This window comes from Erpetoichthys calabaricus, chromosome 14, assembly GCF_900747795.2.
Source record: "Erpetoichthys calabaricus chromosome 14, fErpCal1.3, whole genome shotgun sequence".
NCBI classification, from domain to species: Eukaryota; Metazoa; Chordata; class Cladistia; order Polypteriformes; family Polypteridae; genus Erpetoichthys; species Erpetoichthys calabaricus.
Genome location: NC_041407.2, coordinates 3,815,186 through 3,837,068, shown reverse-complemented (window position 1 = coordinate 3,837,068; position 21,883 = coordinate 3,815,186). Strand labels below are relative to the sequence as shown.

The window sequence follows — 21,883 nt, the reverse complement described above, 5'->3', positions numbered from 1 at the left end:
GACAACTCCGACATACCCTACGACTAGAAGTGTGACATCGCTTTACCTGCCACTGTCTACTTGTGGAAGTGGAGTGATGTCTTTGGAATTTTCCATACCATGTTAAGACAATGTTTAGATACATCTGACAATAAAAAGTTTTGTTTGTCTCCTTTGCCATTTCACCCTGCCAAAGCACATGTACAATATTTTCCTCTCTATGCCCACCCTTCATGTACTCGAGCTCCTTCCCCATGCCATCTGTGTTGGTTTCACTTCCCTCAGGCACTTCCTTTTCCAATTCCATTATGCCCGGGTGTTTCGGAGAGTAGAAGCAGTGAAAACCCAAAGCTCAGAGCCTCAGCTTGTTTTCCTCAGACGTGACGTTTTGGGATCCATGTCTTAGTGATCCTTCATTAGCACATCCTTCTTCCATCTCAGTTTGTCTGTATGATTTCACTTTATCTTTCGTCTCTTAATTACAGTGATGTATTTAGGAGGCAGGCGATTTAGTAATCAGTTGGTTTTCTCCTTCTCTTACTCATGGTACACTGAGCCCATCGTTAATCCTGTATTTTCATTATTTCTCTCAGTGCCCCATTTGCATCTATCCCATGGTGCTCCTCTCTTTCTTTTACTACACTACATTGATTTCACTATCTCTGTTAACTTTACTTAACAGCCCCAGTGTTGCAGCTCAGTTTTAGCTGGCTGGTGCTTTCTCTCTGCTTTGGTGCGGGCACTCGTGCCTGTGTTCATTCGGCAGTCAGTCATATTTGCGGGTGTTGCTTAGAGTTTATTCATTGGCATTTGTTACTTTAATCCAGGCCTGTGTTTTGGCAGTGTGACTATGCTAGTTCCAGGTTAATTAACCGCTGACCAGAACCTCTGCTGAGATCAAACACACAGAGTATTTGACTCAGCAATTCTCAGCCTTCAATTTCTGTGCCGTTTCTGTCAAATTAATCTGTGAATCGCTTTTGCTGTTTTGAAGGGTAAAATAAACAAAAAAATTGATGCAATGAGAAAATGAATCAATTCGCGAGGAAGAATCCACACGACTCTTGCTGCAGTATGGAGCACAAGGGTTACGGCAATGTTGATTTCCCATTGCATTAATTTCTCAAACCTGCTTAATCCAATTCAGGGCTCGGGGCAGCTCTGAATAGGCCTGGCATGGCACCTGTCCTGCACACACACAGACAACTTATACAGGGGCCAATTTGGTAACACCAGGTAATCTAACCTGCACAACTTTGGGTACGTGGGAGGAAAATCAAGCTGACATTGAGAAAACGTGCAAACTCAACGCACACAACGAGTTCAAACCCAGAGTAGTTGAATCCATGAGGCTACAGCCCGACCCATTGCACCACCATGACACTGGAAAGCACTTTGTAATTTATACAATTTAGAAAAACTGATGCTGAGCCACCAGTCACGTTATCACAAAGACACGTCACCTGATCAGTACACAAGATGCTAAAAGATGCCTTACAATTATTTACTTCACCGTGCCTGCTGTTTAATGGATGTAAGCTTACAGAGAAGTAGTGCAGTGTTTCACAGACCTACCACACTGGGTTTGACACCCATAACTGGTTGTCACCCCTGTCGATTATGCATGTTCTTCCTGTGTTACGGTTTTATTTTCCCCCCACATCACCAGTAATGCACAGGTTTGGTTAAGTGGCTTTTCCAAATACGCACAAGTGGGCCAGAGGTGGACTGAGGTCTGGCCCAAGTTTGTTTCCTGCCTTGTGCCCAGTGTTGCCGGGATAGACGCTGGTCCCAGTGACCTCCAAGTGGATTAAGAGGTTGTGATCGAGGATGTCAAGACATGACGCACTTTATAGTGGGAATGGCAGAGTGCCTCACTGATCCAGCCTTGTGTCTCGTCATTGTCTGTGTTGAATTGGCAGGCTCTTCCAGTTTCGGTGAGGTTTGTCTGCCGGTGCTCTGGTTTTTCAAGTCAATTGTTTTTTGTACAGCATTCTTCATGGATTATAGGCTTGGAGAACTGGTACAAGGCATTAACAGTGATTTGCTCAACCTTGCATTGTTTACATATGTGAACAATCAATAGATAGATAGATAGATAGATAGATATGAAAGCCACTATATCATAGACAGATGTGAAAGGCTCTTATAACAGAGCCATGTTAAAGGCACTATATGAGATAGAAATGAAAGGCACGGTGTCACAGATGGATACTTAAATAGACATCATATGAGCTAGATTTGAAAGGCACTGTTATACACAGCTGGCAGTGTGGTGTAGTGGTTAAGGCTTTGGAAGTTGTGGGTTCAAATTGCACTACTGACACCACTGTATGACCATGAGCTGGTCACTTGGCCTGCCTGTGCTTCAACTGGAAAACCCAAAGAAATGGAACCAATTGTGTCATAAATGTTGTAGGTCACTTTGGAAAAAAGGTGTCAGCCAATAAGTAAATGTAGATAGAATGGCACTAAATGAGAAAGAGAGAACTTTTATTTGACCCAAGGGGAAACTAGGACTTTACAGAACCTCAGGAAAACCAAAACTATTCTAACAGATAGATAAATGTGAATTAAGAAAACACAGAAAGGAATATAAATAAGATATGATGAAGTCTTATTTTTATATTATGCCATTTATTTAATATAACCTTTCCTTCAGGAACCTTCTTTGACATGTTAAATTATATAATAAAGCAAATGTAACTTTTCTTATCTCGTTTGTTCAGTCGATACAAACTTTATTTCAAGAAAAGCCAACAGACAGATTAAGCTCTGTAACGCTGAAATTGTTCTGAGATTTTTCAGGTAAGGATGACAGATGTTTAGAGATAAGGCAGTTCTACTCACTAGTCTTGGCACCAGGGACTGGTGATGTGCTGCATGTTGATTAGCACATGCAAGTAAGAATTTCACTGTAGTCTATACACACAACAATAGTGAATGTATACATTTAAAGACCTTATCTATCTACTATCTTTCATATCTACTGTATCAAATAAGGAAGACAGACATTTGAGGTAAGGTGGTCTTACTCAGTAATCATGATAAGGTGTTGCATGTTGATTATAAGAACTGTACTCTATGAAAATAATGACCTAATAAGCCTGTAAAATGATCTAAACTGAACACATTTTAATTACCAAAATCAAATCAGAGCAAAATAACTGAGATATGGCCATTTGACAATGGAGGATAAGAAAGCAAAAATAAATCAGCAGGATTTGTGGAGAACATAAACCCCTGGGGGGTCCACATTCAGTTGTAACAGACAAAGTCACAGTTCTGTTGACCTGGACCAACTGGCAGCTCTGCCCCTACTGGCCATTCTTTGTATCAAAAGAAGATTAAATCCTTAAACAGTTGATGCCAAGATCCGCAGTCTCTCTGGTGTCTCTTCTCATGGACTCTGGCAATACCAAGATTTTGAGAAAAGAAACTGAACAGAGGAGGGTCAGTAACAGCTCTGAATGACTGCCGCTCTTGTATTTTTGTACGCTTAACTAACAAAGAGACTAACAGATTTGGGAGCTGCTAGGACAGGCTCTGGGCCCCCATCACCCTTTATTGGGTTAAGTTCATTAGAACATTATAACACTCAAGATGAGAACAGGCCATTCAGCCCAACAAAGCTTGCCAGTCCTATCCACTTATTTCTTCCAAAAAAACATCAAGTCGAGTTCACTTAGAAACATTACGCTTTAGGAACATGATCAATTAAAGGTGGGCTGTCTTGAGACCTGTAGCCTCACTGTCGAGCTGTCCGGAGTAGTGTGAACACACCTAACAGGAGGAAAATGAAACCTTAATGCATCACTGCTAGAAGTCAGAGCATAATTACTTACAAATTTCTCCAATGTGAGTACAGGCTGGAGTCACACATTGAGTCAGATGTGAAAATGAAATCTGTGTACCGATATGTTTATATCACCTTTCACAGAAGGCACCATTCTAAGGCCTTTTAGAAGAACAGTACAATTTACTTCATGTTTCACTGGAGGTGAAGTGATCCACACAAAGTCACACAGTAAACACTAAGGAAGCCCGTACCTATACCATTATGATTTTTTATGGAGCCTTGTAAGGTTAACCCCATGTTAAGGTGCCATACTGTCACAGCACACCCCTATGTGAGCACTGGCCGGTAAACTGACTCACTCGGGGTCATTCTTATAATAATAATACTTTACATTCATATAGCACTTTTCTCACTACTCAAAGCACTCCTTAACCTTAACTATGTACCTTTGGGGATTTATATACAGGACTACTGTGCAAAGTGACCATCCATCACAAAGCAACCAAAAAGGACAGAACCTTTATTTTTATATTCAGCTGGATCACTGGGCTTGCTTAATGTCAGTCTGAGAATCGCTGGTGGAAAGTGAGCCCATATCCTTATGATTTGGTTAGGGAGACAGAAGTTGAGAGGTGAGGTAGTTACCATATACAGACTAAGCATAGAGAGTGCCAATGTGTTACATGCTGATTAACACATGCAAGTCAGAATGTGACTGGACTCTGTACATATGACAATAAGGACCCCATAAACTGGTTTAATACAGCTATTTTCATATTTCTACAATTTTATCCACTAGGGAGTAAACTACTTAATAATTTGTGTATTGTGTCTTTTTATAGTAAACACCACTGCAATACCTTTTAGAGGTACAATAGGGCAAATAATCAATCCTCTGTGGAAGTTAACACTAATGATATATTTTATTTACATACAGTAGCACCTTAATGCTTTAACTTGATTTAATATATTGCCTTTTCATAATTTAATACTATCCCAAGAGGATTTACTGTGACAGTACATTCATTTCTATATTATTTTAACAATGTCAGCAGTGGCAGGTGAAGTAACATGCTCAAGGATACACAAGTAGTAATGGCTGAGGACTGAATCAGCCTTACACTTCAGTCTTCAGCCACTAGGGGGCAAACTAAGTAATCTTTTTTATAGGGCATCTATATGCAGTGAACCAAACCAGTGCTCTTTTAACAAATCAGTGTTTTAGGTAATGGGGACCATATTGTTTCAATACAAATTGCTAGTTTTAATATTGCACCTTTTCACAATGTACTGAAAACAATTTACAATTACATTTGCTTAAAATATAACTTACAATGATATCCCTGGAAGGTGAATTGACCAACCACACGTCACTCTCTGAATCAGTGATGGCAACTGTACCAGCAAGCTTCCTGCTTAATATTACAATATTTTAGCCACTAAGGGGCATACTACACTGACTGATGACTTTTATATAGCAGCTTACAATAGCAAGTGCCAGATCATTAATTTACAACTATAGCAGCGCATACGGAGTCAATATCCATCATTTTCACATGCAGGGGCTCCTTTGCTTTAGTTTGGTTTAGTATTGCTCCAGGAACACTCTACAATGGCTGACCCTGCATTCTGACCCCCAAAGGTCATGTGAATAAACAGTCTCCCCTCAGGGATTAAAACAGTGTACCAAAAACATAATGCCTTCATGATATTGAACCATATCACAAGAGGCTAAATATCATTTAAATGATGGGACAGTAGCACTGCTGCCTCACACCAAGGTGGGTCCTCCCTGCGTGGATTTTGCATGTTCTTCCCGTTTCTGTGTGAGTTTCCTCTGGATGTACCCGTTTCTTCCCAGAGTCAAAAGTCATACAAGTTAGGTGGATTGACAATACTCAATTGGCTGTAGTGTGTGGGCCTGTGGGTTTGTGTGTTCATCCTACGATGGACTGTTACCTTGTCCAGGAATTGTTTATGCCTTGTACGCTATGCTTTCTGGGATAGACTTCAGCTTCCCCTGCGACCCTGCTCAGGTTGTAGCGGGTTTGGAGAATGACTGAATAAATGAATGAATGATCATTTAAAATGCTTTGTTAAACAACTGACTCACTATTGGATACACAGGGAGCAATGGGCAAGGGACTGAATTAGTAGGCATCTGCTTTGCAGTCCAGCCTTTAGTCACTAGAGGACAGAATATCAAAATATAATTTGTACACATCACCTTTCTGTAGTGAACATGATACTCAGGTAGCAGTGGTTAATATTGAAAGGTAATTTAAATGTACAGTATATAACAAAATTCCCAAGATTGCTTAAACCATGGGGGGGCTGCAGCCTGTTTTGGAAGCATCAGGTGTAAGACAGGAACCAACACTTGACATGATACCAGGCCATCAAAGCCCCCCTCCATGAGCACAACCATAAAGAGCCAAAATAACGCCACTGACACACTTTTGCAATGTGTGAGAAAAATCTGAGAGCCAAAAAAAAAAAGCATTAATCAACTGCCCCAAGTGTTTCCATAATTTACAGCCATAACTGCTTAAATATGTCTACAATGTGCAATTAGGGGACAGCTATATGGTCCAGCACTTGTGTCAATGCAGGTACTCTGACTAATAACTTTTATATAGCAACTTACCTTACGGAACATCTTATTAATGTACTTTGAACACAGATGACAATAATCCAATACTTTAATGAGTAATGAGCTACATTTTTTATCTTGAATTTATAAAGTGCCTTTTTTCAATGAAAACACGACCACAAAGGACTTTTCAGGTTCAGTATAATCAGCTCCGTATTCTTACAGCGTGGGCTCTGGCAGAGTCTCTGACCGCCTTAGAAGAAGTTTTGTTTGTTTTTTTTTTTGTTCCTTGTATTAGGAATTTGTTAGTTTTCGCATACCCAGAGCGCAGGGTCAGCCATTGTACTCGCCCCTGGAGCAATTACAGGTTAAGGGTCTTGCTCAAGGGCCCAGCAGAGTAGGATCTCTTTTGGCAGCGACAGGGATTCGAACCGGCAACCTTCTGGATACCAGCACAGATCCTTAGCTTCAGAGCCACCACTCCGACCAGTTGTCACTCTAGGAGAGTCAGTAGCCTTCATCCAATCGGCTTTAACGTTTGCTTCTGTTGTCATAAATTAGGGATTGCATGAAAAGGTGCAAAATATTCTTATAAAAGAAAAAAATTCATTAATTGTTCATAAAAACGTTAGTTATTTAAATTGATGAGGCAAGTAGATTATTTAGGTGATTATTAAAGCATTTTGTGCATGCAGTCCCAATATTATGATGTCAGAGGCTATCTTTAAAGTAATTAAGATTATTAGGTAGGGTTTATAGGGTAATTATTGTTATGTGCACAGAGCACAGTGAAATTCTGACTTGCATGTGCTAATCAGCACACAACACAGCACCATTAGTGAGTAGAGACACTTTGGTTTGGAATGTCTGTCTTCCTTACCTACAAAAACTCAGAACACAATTACATGGCTGTCTACCGTGAGGAGACGCTAAGTTGCATTCAAACGCAGATGGCACGAAGCTGTATTTGCATGTACGTTTCATGTAGTATCTCTCATATCTGTTGGTCTACCTACTGCCTATGGTATCTGTCTGTAGAATTCAACTCAGTTTATTCCTCCTATCCTATTAGTCTGGTTCATATTAATATGCACATTAAAGCACAGCACCTTATGACCATAAACACCCCACTAATAAATGTCACAAGTGAAGCGTATTGGTTAATAATTCAAAGTCTTTGGGCCAATTCATACTTCACATGCACACTTGTGTGGGTGGACACCATTTTTGTCGATGACGGTGTATACTAGGAGTGGGTGAAATACCAGTTGATCGGGTATACCAGATAAAATTCTACTTTTGGCATGGATTTCATATTAAATGGTTTACTGGTGTGCTAAAATTTAGGTGAAAACTTACGAACACATTTAAGTATTAAATACGAACAGTGTATGCAAAAGGAAACGCAAAATGTGGTTTTGGGTTGGTGCAGGAGTTTTGTAAAGGTATTCTGTTTGTGTATGAACTTGTATGTGAACTCAGTTTGATGAGTGAGCCTACCCCTTAAAAATATTACCCAGACTGATTTGTGGATCAACCTGATCAATGAGGTGATGGAAACAGGAAGGTAGAACACAAAAAAATAGCAGAGTCTTGTGCTAGGTTTGCTTAGCTGCAGCAACACGATTGAACGAGTGTGAAACACACATACTTTTATTAGTTCGGTAGAGGGGGGTATCTGCAATCAAATCTATTGGAGTAGCAGAATGTTAACAAGTGTTCACATGGATAAGAGGTACACCAGCGTGCAACATGAATCAGTAGTACACTTGTTTAAAAAACAACATTTCAGACTGAAAACTATTTATAAATACATTACAGTGGTACAGAAACTGTCAGAATGTTTAATTACACTGCAATATGAATTTTTGGCCATGCTGCCCACTTCTACTTGTTATGAATGAGTGCACCAAAAAAAATATTACAAGGGTATGAGGCCTCAAGAAAGTTGCACAAACCAGACAAGGGCCTTCTCTAGCCTGCCAAGAAACAGGTCTCACCCCAGGCCGTCTGACCGTAAGGTCTATTTGGCAGGCTTCAGCTAGTCCAGGTCCCAAAAATGGGGAAAAGACTGAAAATGCCCTACATGGGAGAGAAACCACAAAATAAATAAATAAATAAACCACAACACAAAACATGTCTGGCTTGAAAGTACAAGTCCAAAGCAGAACTTAAATACAGACAATAAAGAAGCACAAAATGGCATAAGGAAAGAAATGCGGCATAAAAGGATTCCAAAGCAAACAAGTCTCAATACGTTTTCCAAGCAGAACCCACAAAACAAAAACAAAATCTGGAAACCAGAAAACTCAATACTTAAAAAACAACACGTTCACATTGTGTATCACTAGCAGCTCATGCACAGTCAAACACCTAAGCCAGGACACTTCCACAGAGCAGCAGAAACAAGCCTATGCAAGCTGTGCAGTAACCGCTTTATTATAAAGACAGCCATCTACTTACCGAATACATGTAGACGTTCACACTTCAGGTTTGTGGGACCTTGCAGACTGAATGGAGCCACACTCATTGATGTTATATGGAGCCTTTTCTGTAGCGGCTGTAGTGCTGTTCTGAGGCATTTTCTAGACACAAAACAGTGGTTTCCACGTAGCTGCAATATGAGAGGATGATTGGTTCAGTCAAGGTCACAAAGGGGATCAATGACAGGGATTTAACTGAACCTTACATTTTACAATCCACTATTCACAATGGCAATACAACAGAACACAAAATGGTTTGCCTATTCTTACAACTTAGTAACCTAGTGATGAGATTTGAACCTGTGGCAACTTTGTCTCGGGTGTTTCTTCTTTATTATTAAGCATTTCTTTGGACACGATTTCAGTCAGTGCATTGTTTCGGGACTTGCAGATACAGCCCTACACTGTGCTAATATGCAAGTTCATGAGAGTCACCTCCCCAACCATTTTTGCATGGCACACTAGAGACGGCAAATTGAATTTTGCAAGCAAATGGCTATAAATCGCAGAGGTTTGTTAATGATCAGCAAATCACAAGTCAGATAGATAATTTACAGCACACAAGCATGCAGCAGCATTCCCACATGGCCACCGAGGACATCCACAGCAACGTGAGAGCAGATGCACAGTCAGCCAGCAGCTCCCCTCCGCCCTGAATGTAAATGAACTCTTTGCTTGTTATGCTTTGCTGTCGGCTAAACCATGCCTTACCAGAAAAATATTATAACCAGATTGTTAAATGAATGTGGTGTTGGGGTGGCATGGGTTATAAAGTCCTTTTAAAAAAAAAAAAAGAAAGAAAAACCAAAAAATGAAAAAGTGGGGTGGAGATAATGCCACATATTTAAAATAAAACGTGTCTGCAACACATAAAGGGTCGCCTTTAATTCATCGATTCTTCAGCCTCCCCCATTTTTGCCCCAAAGGTAGCACAGTTGCATGAAAGCTGCTCAAGAGATTCCTTTCTCATAATTAGCGCTCATTATTTCACAGTACATCACGCACTTCTTCCTTAGCACTGCCTAGTAAAGACCATTCATATAATGAAGCGAGTGATGTCTTGCTTTTAACCTTTTTCCAATGGCTGTGAAGCACAAAGGGCGGATTTCTATAGCACAGTCTGCGAGTAAACACTCTTAGGGGAACAGGGGACGGGTTTCAGTCAGCCAAGGTGCTCATACCCAGCATTTATTGAACAGATGTGGGTACACATTTCAGGAAGATTATCTATTCATGTATCCATGGTGGAACCAAAATGCACTCTGCCTCTGCAAAGTGTGGCATACACTTAACAGATGGCGGTAGTCACTATAGAACCGGTGACACTTCAAGAAGGGAGGCAGAAGACTGAACAGTTGTGTTCAACCATCCCAGCAGACACTCCGACGAGTGTTTGTCACTCACTTGTCAGTGAAGCCTGCGAGCGTTAACCGTGTGCTTCTGCAAAATGAGCCTTTCTTTTCTTTCTTTTTTAAATGCACGTTTCAGTTCAAGCTTATTGTCAAACACACTGAGTACAATGTGGGAAGCATATTTATACACTGTATGGGATTGCACGTCTAGAAAGGATTTGCTAAGAATAATGATCGTGTGGGAAAGGCAGAATATAAAGAAATGACTCCACAACAAAAGCTTCTTTGCATTCCAAAGTGGGCAAACTGGATCTGCCAGAGGGGGATGAACAGTATAAATTAGGTGCAAGGCCGGATTAAGACCCCCCACAGGTCACTTGGTGACTTTGCTTCTTAAAAGAGAGTTGGTCATTTTTTTAACAATGTAGCGCTCCAACACTGGGTCATTTAATGCTGCATGATATTTCTCACTTATGATTTTTGCAGACTTGATCTCTTCAAACAGAGTGACCTCTCGGATACTTGATTGTTCCATAGTCGGTCATTTCGATGATGGATATACCATCATGGAGATTACTGGTGAAGAGGCCCCTATGGGCAAGCACCCAGAATGCAGGTCTGCTCCTGATTAGGTGGAAACTTCTGTGACTGAGAGATCATGGCACCCCATTTATTTCCCCCAGAGTCTAAGAAAAATACTTTAACATTCTATTTTTTAAAGCATTTTATTGATTTTATTAAAATCAAATAACATTCCATACAAGCAAGTCAAGTTTAACAAAACTAGGTTCAAAACAAAGCAAATACTTTAACATTCTAAAACGTGTCTAACCCAACTGAGGGCCTTGATGGGCGCGAGAATGTTCAGTCTCAAGGCAGGGTGCAAGTCCACTGCAGGGACCATTCACTCAGACTCCTGAACTCATACTGAGCCAATCTTTAATTGGCAGGCAGCTTCTCCTGTGCAGATTTAGGAGAAAAACTGAAGTACTTATAGGAAAACCTACAGACACAGGGAGAATGAGCTAGCCCAACCATTGTCAAAAACTGCCACCCAGGAGGTGGGGTTGCAATTCTACCCAAGATACAATAGGGAAAAGATCACATACAAAATTAAGAAAAGACCAGCAAAAACCACTGCATAATACTTTAACAGACAGATGACTATGGTTTGCTGGGCACACTTTTTCATTACCATGGTGGAGTAAAGCAGTGGACTGGACCCTGAAAAGATACAAAAGGAGCAGATGTCTTCTTTTGCATTACATGGCAGAGCACATTCAGACAAGACTTTAACACCATTGGCATGGACTGGTGTTGGGGATAAACATTGCAAAAGACCACAGATGATGGAGATGGCTAATCGCTCAATACTCCAAACAGAGTGGGACTTCCACTTTGTCACTATGTGTGTGTTTGAGTGAACACCAATGGGCAAAAATATTAATTTAAAATTAAATCAAAATACACTAAAGTGTGCAGAAAGTGAAAGGGTATAAATACTTTCTGAATTCAATGTGTGTACAGTATGTATATAATCATAGTATACGGTGTATAAAATTTAAATGGATCTGAAACAAGTGGCATTTTACATAACCAGAGCTGATTTGTGGTTGACTAAAACTCGGGAAATATGCCTGCACATAACGGCTCATCATATTGATGAAGAATTTACACTGAAAAGCATATGCTTGCAAACAGTATAGTTTCCTCAAAAATGTGGAGAAGCAACTGCTGAATGTCCGAGAGTTGCACTGGCTGTCTGTAGCTTGCAGGAAAAGCAGCACATTTTCAAGATTACAAGGCAAAAGTCACAAATGTTATTCCTATTAGTGACTGAACCAGACTTCAGTGCTTTGGCCGTAGGCTACACTTAGCACTTAGTGAACATCCTTTGGTATTTAAAAGTAAGCACTGCATACCATGGAGGCCATAGTGTTGCACAATTACCATTTCTTATATGACAATGTGCAAATACTGTGAACTTGAGAAGTATTTAGACAGCACATTATATAAATGGCACAAGGCTAGCAGCACAATGCGTCACCAGCAAAATATTTATTCAGCTTGTTATGTGTAAAAGAATTAAATGTAACAATATATATGTACAAAGGAGCAGCACAGCGCAGTGTTAGCGCCACTGCCTCGCAGTAAGATGACCTGGGTGTGCTTCCCAGGCCTTCCCTAAACAGAGTTTTTATGTTTTCCCCATGTCTGCATGCGTTTGGTCCAGTTTCTGCCCACAATCCAAAAACATGCAAGTTAGGGGAACTGGCGATACTAAATTGGCCCTAGCGCGTGTTTGGGGGGTGGGCAGGGTTGGTGTTCACCCTGCAATGGACTAGCACCCTACCCAGGGTTTGTTCCTGCCTTGCACCCTTTGCTGGCTGGGATAGGCTCCAGCTCCCCTCCCTCTTGACTAAGCAGTTAAGAAAATGACAGACTGACCCGTACAACAGAACTATCAGGGTCTGTTTACATTAACATTTTAATCTTACATTACAATCATTTAAGATTTTTATTACGGGCTTTGATTTCACAAACACATACAACTTTTGTTTTTTAATACGGAAGTTTGGGAGAATTGGAGACACTAAATTGGCTGTACAGTGTTTGCCCTGTCTAGGGTTTGTTCATGCCTTGAGCTTTATGATGGTAGGAATAGGCTCCAGCAGACCCCTCACAACCCTATTCATGACTGAGTGGGTTTGAAAATGACTAACTAATCCATCCATCCATTTTCCAACCCGCTGAATCCGAACACAGGGTCACGGGGGTCTGCTGGAGCCAATCCCAGCCAACACAGGGCACAAGGCAGGGAACCAATCCCGGGCAGGGTGCCAACCCACCGCAGGACACACACAAACACACACACACACACACACACACCAAGCACACACTAGGGCCAATTTAGAATCACCAATCCACCTAACCTTCACGTCTTTGGACCGTGGGAGGAAACCGGAGCGCCCGGAGGAAACCCACGCAGACACGGGGAGAACATGCAAACTCCACGCAGGGTGGACCCGGGAAGCGAACCCGGGTCTCTTTTACCAATTTCACACTAAATACTTTGCAAGTGGCTCCCTACTAAATGGGGATTCTATGGTACAGTGCAGAGTATAGGCACAAAACAAGAAAAAATTGAAACATTCAGAAGCCATTTTATATCATTTTCTAAATCACATGATCACGAGAAAGAGCCAAACAGAGGGCACAAGGCAGGAACAATTGGCCCAACAGGGCATCAGTCCATCACAGGGTGAACACACAAATGGGCCAATTGAGAGTTGCCAATCCACCTAACCTGCATGTGTTTGGACAGTAGGAGGAAACCAAACCACCCAAAGGAAATCCACAGATACAAGAACATCCAATCTTCACAAAGAGGACCCAGGATGTGAACTCTAGTCTCCTTACGGTGTGGCAGCAGCACTACCACTACACCACTGTGATGCCCAGAAATCTTATGAACACAAAATCACCTCATATTCATAAATTACTGCCCTTGAAATAGTCTCAAACATGATTAGGTTTGAAACTTGTCATTTTGACCTCCTGGGAGGAGCACTTAGAGGATAAATAAAAATATCAAAAACTATGTCATATTCATAACTGGGGACCTTGAAATGGCATAAAACGACATTCCACCCTCCTACATCATCGATTCCCATATTTTAGAAATTTGAAGTTGGTGCAGTCTGCACAGCTTCAAGTCCCTCTGATCAGGTGTGCTGAAGACACCTATTGGTGTACTAACTACTTAACGGATTTAGATCGGGTATTTTTTCCTAGAATTTGAACATTTCGGTTGATTTTTCGACTTCTCTCAGCGCGCTAAGAATTATAGTTCGCTTGCAGGAACGATATATTCACGCTAATCCTGAGAGCAGGGGGAAGCATGATGTCAGGAGTGGGGAGCCGGGCAGGGCCCTCCTCCTCCTCCTCCCTGTCCTGTTTCACTTCTACACGGGCAGACCCGCGGGGGACAGCTAGTAATAAATACATTTATATTGCGCCTTTCCCGTGCTCAATGCGCTTTACAGAAAAGAACAGCTGGGTACATTGGACGAAAGTATTTTCTGCACAGAACACTAACTGTTAAATACAGGATATACAAAGCATTAAAATAGAATAAGACAATAAACCAGAGTACAGCAAATACTAAATTCAATACGAAAGGAGGGCCTGAACATACAGCATTTCTGATATAACACACAAATTAGCCTGAGCATCTGGACAGAGATGTGTCCTTCCACGACAAGGAGACCTGCTAATGTTTCATTCAAACTAAAGAGTGCGATATTTGTGTACTTACACACCTGGCAAAAAGGAAGAAAGCCCCTGCAGTGCCAGTTCTTGCTCTGTTTTTTAAATCGCTGCGGCCATTGCTATTCCTTTTTCCTGCGTTCTAGAATTTCGAGGTTTTCATTTTCTCCTCAGTGTTCTTCAGACTTCTTTGTTCGTTATTACGGATAGGCATTACCCGAGCACGAAGTCAGAGAGTGCATATCCATTGTCACCAGTCCACTGCGTGCGAAAGGCGCGCGTCTTCCACAAAATAAAAACACAAACCCGTACCGCCAAACGTAAATAAGAAAAGGCGCCCAAAACCATGCGTGTGAAGGCCAAGTACGTCACCAACACGATGACACAAGCATGTACCAATCAGGGGCCGCGGTGGGAGGGCGGGGCAAGAGCTGAAACCAATCAGTGACCGCGTTATCACTCACAAGCTCAGGCAATCGTTGATTTCTGGGGGAAAAGGAGAAACGAACTCCAAAGATGGCGTCTTAATGTATGGATACCAACTTGACAATATTTGGAACAACTCGTCTTTTTGTCAAGTACCGACTTCTGCCCTGAAGGTTGTAGCGACTGTTACAGTCAAAAAACTATTCCAAATCACATCCTTCCACAAGCAGCAAGTGTCTTCTCGCGACGGAGTTTTCAAACGCTGGACTTTAGTTTCGCGCGCGAAAAGTGGCTGCAAGGCATTTGGACCGATGACGGCGTTCGGTTCGACAAACTATATGAGAGGATGTCAAAGAAAGGGAAAGAAACGAACTACCATTGTAAAAGGAAATGACTATAAAGAGAGCAAAGAAAGTAAAGAACCGAAAGGTCCGTTGACGCCGCAGCATTCTGTCTGGGTAAGTAGGCCGAGAAGCAGCGTTTGTGTATGTGAATTATTGAAATAAAAGTCAAACCAGACGGCTCCCGTTAACCTGGCATTCGTTCGAAAAGTCAATTTAAAGTCAAATTAGTAGTAATGCAGAATTTGTGGAGCTTCGTACTTTTTTTTTAATTATCGGTATCTCTGGCGCTAAACGAGCGTGTCACGGTGTTTGTGCTCCGATTTTTACAGAAACTGCTGTGGACAAATTGGAGTTGCTTACTTACACGGTTATTGCTTTACAAACGTTATCGTAAATTGCTGTCGTTCTGCTAGAATATACCGTATTTTTGGCTCCCCGACCCAAATCACTTTCTTCTGCTTGTGTAATGGGCGGACAAACGACATAAGAACAAGAAGCAGGCTGGCTGAGCATTGAACCTCTCTCGGTATCAAATAAAAACAATACCCTCTTATCCGTGTTAAAATGTAACAAATTCCTTAAAATGTGTTACAAGCATTTTGAAATTTGATATTGGCAGAGAGGGGTTTAAAAAAAATAAAGCGCTTTGTCCTAAAGATCACATATCGACACCCCGGGGCAAACAGAAAGACTTGATTTTAGCGGAGGTGCGTCTTCTTTTGACTGTGGTGTTATGAATTGCTTATTAAACGGGAAATTGCAGGCTCGCAGTGCTGAACTCTTTTCAATTAAATTTGCAAACCGAGGCGCTTGATCTAATGATGGGTGTGTAGCTTTTGAGACCTCTTCTTGATTGCGCAGGTGTTGTGCCGAATCCCCCCCCCAAATTGTCTGATTGTGTCCACATTCATGCGCATTTCGAGGTAATGTCAATATCCTAAAATCCTGCTGCAGTTACAATCGAATAACATTGCCTAACGCTGAATGCAGTAACGAAATATAAATACATACGATCTTAACGATCCGCTAGGTCTCTCCCACTATTAGGGTAGAGTCAATTGCATTTCTGCCTTAAGAAATATACAATAATTTTCGTTAGCACGATGATGGGGAGTGAGCGGTGGGTATTTTCGGCACATCATCTGTTAAAGATAAGAAGCTTCAGTAGTGGTGATATCTGGTGGTTGATATAAATCATTGCAGCCACGATCTCGCACCTAAGCCCTTGCTGACTGCATAGTTTCATTCGGAGAGGTGCACTAAAACCTTAAGGTCGTTAAGTGCGTTCATTCTGAGATAATCATTGAAATGTTGTAATTAATGTACTTGTTAGTGCAGGTGACGATTTTCTATAGTAACGTTTAAATGGTGTATCCTAAAGAAGTAATTTGTTGCCGTTACAACAATCATTATGAATATTGTAACACTGCTGATGGCTCCTCTATCTTTTGATCGTTCATTTTTGGTACGATGCTCGCTGTTGCTGCTCTAGTTGGAATTTTTTTTTATTTTCTCGTATACAAAGTATTGGGGAAAGTATTGTTATTGTCCAAATATTCGATGTAGAACGTTTTTTAGACCTCCGTCAGTCCGAAAATACCATTTTTGGAATTATAGAATAGAATGCCTTTTATTGTCACTACACACATGTACAATGAGATTAAAAGCAGCTCCTCCAGTGCAGACATATATGTAGAACACAACAAATAAATAAACAAATGGTGCAAAAAGTTTCAAAAAAAAGTTCTGTGACGCTATATACATATCCATCCATCCATTTTCCAACCCACTGAATCCGAACACAGGGTCACGGGGGTATGCTGGAGCCAATCCCAGCCAACCCACCGCAGGACACACACAAACACACCAAGCACACACTAGGGCCAATTTAGAATCGCCAATCCACCTAACCTGCATGTCTTTGGGCTGTGGGAGGAAACCGGAGCGCCCGGAGGAAACCCACGCAGACACGGGGAGAACATGCAAACTCCACACAGGGAGGACCCGGGAAGCGAACCCGGGTCCCCAGGTCTCCCAACTGCGAGGCAGCAGCGCTACCCACTGCGCTATATACATATGGAAAGAATAAATAACTAATGCACTATTGGGTTATTGCACATTATTTAAATATTGCCCAATAATGATGATCATGTGCCGTGATATTGTACAGTAAACAGATATTGCACAGTTATTATCAATATCATTTAGATATTGGATATTGCACAGTTGATGAATAGAAGGAAGTCCAGGGGTTGGGGGGTTAGACTGTGTAGTCAGTGCATGTGTGAGTTTAGAATGGTTATGGCTTTTGGGGGAAAAACTGTTCTTGAGTCTTTGTCCTTGTTGTGATGCACCAGTAGCGCCTCCCTAATGATGTGTGTGTGTGTGTAGGTAAACACGATAACTTGAGTAAATTTTCACTTAGGTCAACCAAATTTCGCATAAGTACAAAACGTAGATTTCTATGAATTTTTGGGCTATTTCCCTTAACCGGAAGTGGTACTTTACCTTTTATTCATGTAGCTGCAGAGTCCAATTTATTCAACTTTACTTGCATCATAATTGTTCAATTTATCATTAATTTGATTTCTTGTTGATGGTTCCTTAATGTACATAATATAAAAATATAATCATTGTCTTGCGGTTTACTCCTCAAATATCAATCTCAATACCCGAGTATATATATGAGACTAGTGGAGACCACTCCCAATTTTTTTTTTTTTGGGGAGAGACTGCCCTTGCAGCTGGTACTGAAGATACTTGTTTGCATGATGGGGTGCCAGTACACTCAGTTGATGAATCATCCCCAAGCTGATGCCACTTGTCAGTGCCGTTTCAATAGAAATGTAAATAGCAAGAATCCGTTTACACCCGGACCTGGTGAGCACATGCACAGTACTACAATGCATTATAAGTCAGTGAGTCTTTATTGTGTGACGGGTTTTTCATGGGAGAGGTTTTGTTGTGAGGCAATGTGAAACATTAATATTTTTCTGTCAGCAGTTGGGGAATAATTGCACTAAGGGGGAAAAGAGAAGAATAACAGGGTTTAGGAAATTCGGTTGTCGATGTGGACACATACAAAGGTGTTCAGAGAATCTGCATACAGTAGACTAGAGCAGGGGTTCCTAAACGTTTTAAGCCTTGCTCCCCCAAAACGTTGAGCCCACACACACACTAATATAAACCAGTGCTTCAAATTGCATGATCTTGTATTCTTGGTTACTCTTAATAGTAGTCACACAGCATGATTTTAGATAATAGTAGACCTTTTATATAGTCTGATGTACCCAGCAACTCATTCCAAACTAGTGCACAACTTGCTTCATCAAAATCAACTTGTCTTAGGTGGTGGTCTGGGTTGGCATGAGAGCTGACAGCCAATGAATGCTCATCCGCAATGAGGACTAAAGAATGGCGATATTTTTGGACCTCATTAAACGGAAGAGAAGCTTATTTGTTTGTCTTGTTTTATGTATCACCACAGAATTGGAAAAGTAGGTAGAGATTATGGCTGAACCTGCGGTACCGGTTATTCCTTCGTACAGCAGTGCTGTGTTACTCAGCATGCTCTTGGTCCTCACAAAAGGGATATGCACGGCAGTGCTGGAAGGCAGGCACTCGGTCGTGAAATGTGACATGCCCAGCCATTTTCAGTCCTTTAAACTGACATGGTATCTGCAACTTCAGTCAGCATGTCTGACATATCCAACAAAGTCACGTAATGTGACATTGGCTATAGAGAGCAATAAAAAATCCTTTGTTTAAAGCATTGTAAAAATTCTAATAAATCTTTACATTAAACTGTAACATCAATTAAAGTTCTATAATTTACAGTTACATTTAGTGATCCCTTTTTTTTCCCCTAGGGTCAGGTGGGATCTCTTTTTTTTACCTTGATGACAACCTGGTTTCTCCCTCATTGATTCAGCAAGGTGCTGGAAACATTCCTTAGGGTCCATACTGACTCTTCAGCATTGTGCAATTTTAAGTTGCTGTTGTGTTCGTTCCTTTATAATGTTTTGTGTTATCCATTTGAAAAAGGTAAACTACTGTATGACAAAAAAGGGTTGAAGCATAAAATCGGCAGTGATGCTTAGGTATCCTGTGGCATTCAAGTAAAGCTTGAATGTTATTAAGAAGTCTAATGTGTGTCAAGATAATATTCACACACCATTACACTAGCAGCTGCAGTACGTACCAGTGGCACAAGTCAGGCCAGACTGATGGATTCATGTTTACATGAACCTCTGACCCAGACATCTGAGTGGCGCAGCAAAAGTGGACATTCCTTAGACAAGCTGACATTTTCTCCAGGATTCAACTGAACAGTTTTGTCCATCGTCACGTACCCTTTGTAGAAGTGGAGCCTGGCCTCTGCTTCAAGGCCAGCGTGTAATGCATTCAGAGATGCTCTTTAATACTCCACTGTTATACGTTGCTGTTATTTGAGGAATTGTGGTCATTCTGTTAGCATGAACAAATCTGGCCTCTCTTATCTGACTTCTCTCATTAACAGAAGTGCTACTTTTTTTTTTTTTTGGCTCTTGCCCCATTCCCTCTAAGCACCAGAAACTGTAGTGTGCAAAATCTCCCAGAAGGCCAGCTGCAACTACCACATCTGCCACTGACAATCCTACCACATAGTGGCTTAGGTTGCATCTTACCCATGTGACCACTAGGGGGTGTCGCAGCACCCCAGACCCCTGACACAATTTCACTGATACAGCCAAATAATGTTTTAATGTTAACAAATACATTTTACAGGCCTCTCCTCAAACACTCGAATGCCAGTTAAACACAACCAATGTCGAATATTCTTTTACACTCCTTACACACCTCCCAACAAGCTTTGTCCACCTCCTCCAGACTCCAACTCTCCCTGCAGATAAGGCGGCCCACTTTTTTTTTGCCATACTTTGAAATACTTCTGGTTCTTCAGTATTCCACTGTGGAAGCATTTCCGGGTCAGGCAGAAGCCCCTCAAAGTGGGGACATTTCTCCCCTACAGCTTCCCTGGGTGCCAACAAGACTACAATTCCCAGCATACATGTGGGTGCCTGAATTGGTGTACCTGGCCAGGAGTGCTGCCTCGAAGCATATTGAGGGTCTGTACAGTCTATGGCATTTCCCCCAAATCCATCCATTGTATAACTCCGTCCAGTGAACGGGCACACTGTCCATTTCGACAGGCACCTCAGTTTAATGCCATCTCCTATCACACCTGTTATAATGTTTGGACAAGAGATTCAGCCATTTCACCAAAGTGGTCTGCGTGTTGTGTGGCCGCAACTCAAGCTATGAAGTTGGCTGCTTGGAGGAGAGAGTGACTAACAGTAAGGAGCAGGTGGACCTAATAAAGTGGGCAATGAGTGTAGAGAACATGTAGGATTTGTTTATTTTTTATATTTCATTTTTTGTTTGTTTGTTGCTATTTGCTAGTTGCAAAACATAATTATGAATTTTTTTTATGCACAGTAAGTGGAAGCGTGCTTGATAAGAATAGAATGGGGGAAAAAAGAATGCACAGTAATCTTAATTATGTTGTTTGCTTTTTGTTGATCTGCATTTTTGCCAGTAGTTTTTAGTGGTTACTGAAAGTGAGTCATAACACTGAATTGTCATGCTGAAATTAATGATTTAGCAAAAGATTGTCTGCTGAGATGGCCAGGGTGGTATCTTGCTGCCAATTCCTACACTCCCTGCTGTACTTTGCTGCCTTCGATGCTGTTCAGTGCTGCCTAGCTCATTCCCACCTGGTTTCTCAGGGATAAATCACATGTCACTGGTTTCTAGAATACATGAAAAATGTTCCTGAAATTGTGACTGCTTTAGCTTATTTCATTTACGAATTGTGCCTGTTACACTCAAAGTGAATACTATAACAGCTGTAACTGCAAACTAGGCCTTTTTAAAGATATTACATTTCAGATTTTACCAAAGTATTTAAAAAATCAAAAACAAAAAAACAGTTTGAAAAAGCATGTAATGGATGGTTTAATCCCAGGGGGGTTATGTTAAAATGGGGTGGGTGCCCCAAATTGGTAAATGTGCATCCTCTTTTGCGTGAAGTGGGCAGTCGTGCCTCTCGTGGTCAGCTGTTTAAGATGAAGAATACAAAGAGTCACTAGTGCAACCTGAAGTTGCGTCAGAAATGTAAGTTAATTTAAATAATAATAATAATGAATTGCCTCTGTGGTCAGGATGTCTTTTAACATCAGGTCAGTCCTGATTATATATAACGGTTTGAAGGTGGGCACATGTGACAGGTGTCTTTGACATATTAATTTCAGTGACCCAGAATGTTCCATTGCATTAGAGCAAACCAGTGAGTGAGTGATTGAATGAATGAAGGCGACAAGCAGAACTTCTTCTCACTTTTGTCTGGTGGCCGTTTGATTTTTTTTTTTTTTTTTTTAATTTGCTGTCCCCCAGCACTCACTGCCGTGTTTCTCTCTTTTTCATTCCCCCTTCAGAGCCCTTGCAGACATTCTCCGACAACAAGGACCCATCCCTTTGCCGCATTATGAGAGAGAAAACGTTACAGCAATAGATGGATCTCCCAAAGACAACACTCCTGTTCGAACTTCTTCCAAAAATCATTACACACCTGTCCGCACCACAAAGACCAACCACGG

The 21,883-nt window shown here is 41.3% G+C and overlaps 1 protein-coding gene across 1 annotated transcript in view; it reads left to right on the top strand.

Annotated features, from left to right (window-relative positions):
- LOC114664410 (protein shisa-6) overlaps positions 1-21,883 on the top strand; it is a 202,627-nt gene that overhangs the window by 11,708 nt on the left and 169,036 nt on the right. Inside the window, 1 exon segment of the mRNA XM_051936223.1 lies at positions 21,722-21,882. Within this exon segment, the coding sequence (XP_051792183.1) occupies positions 21,722-21,882 (161 nt within the window).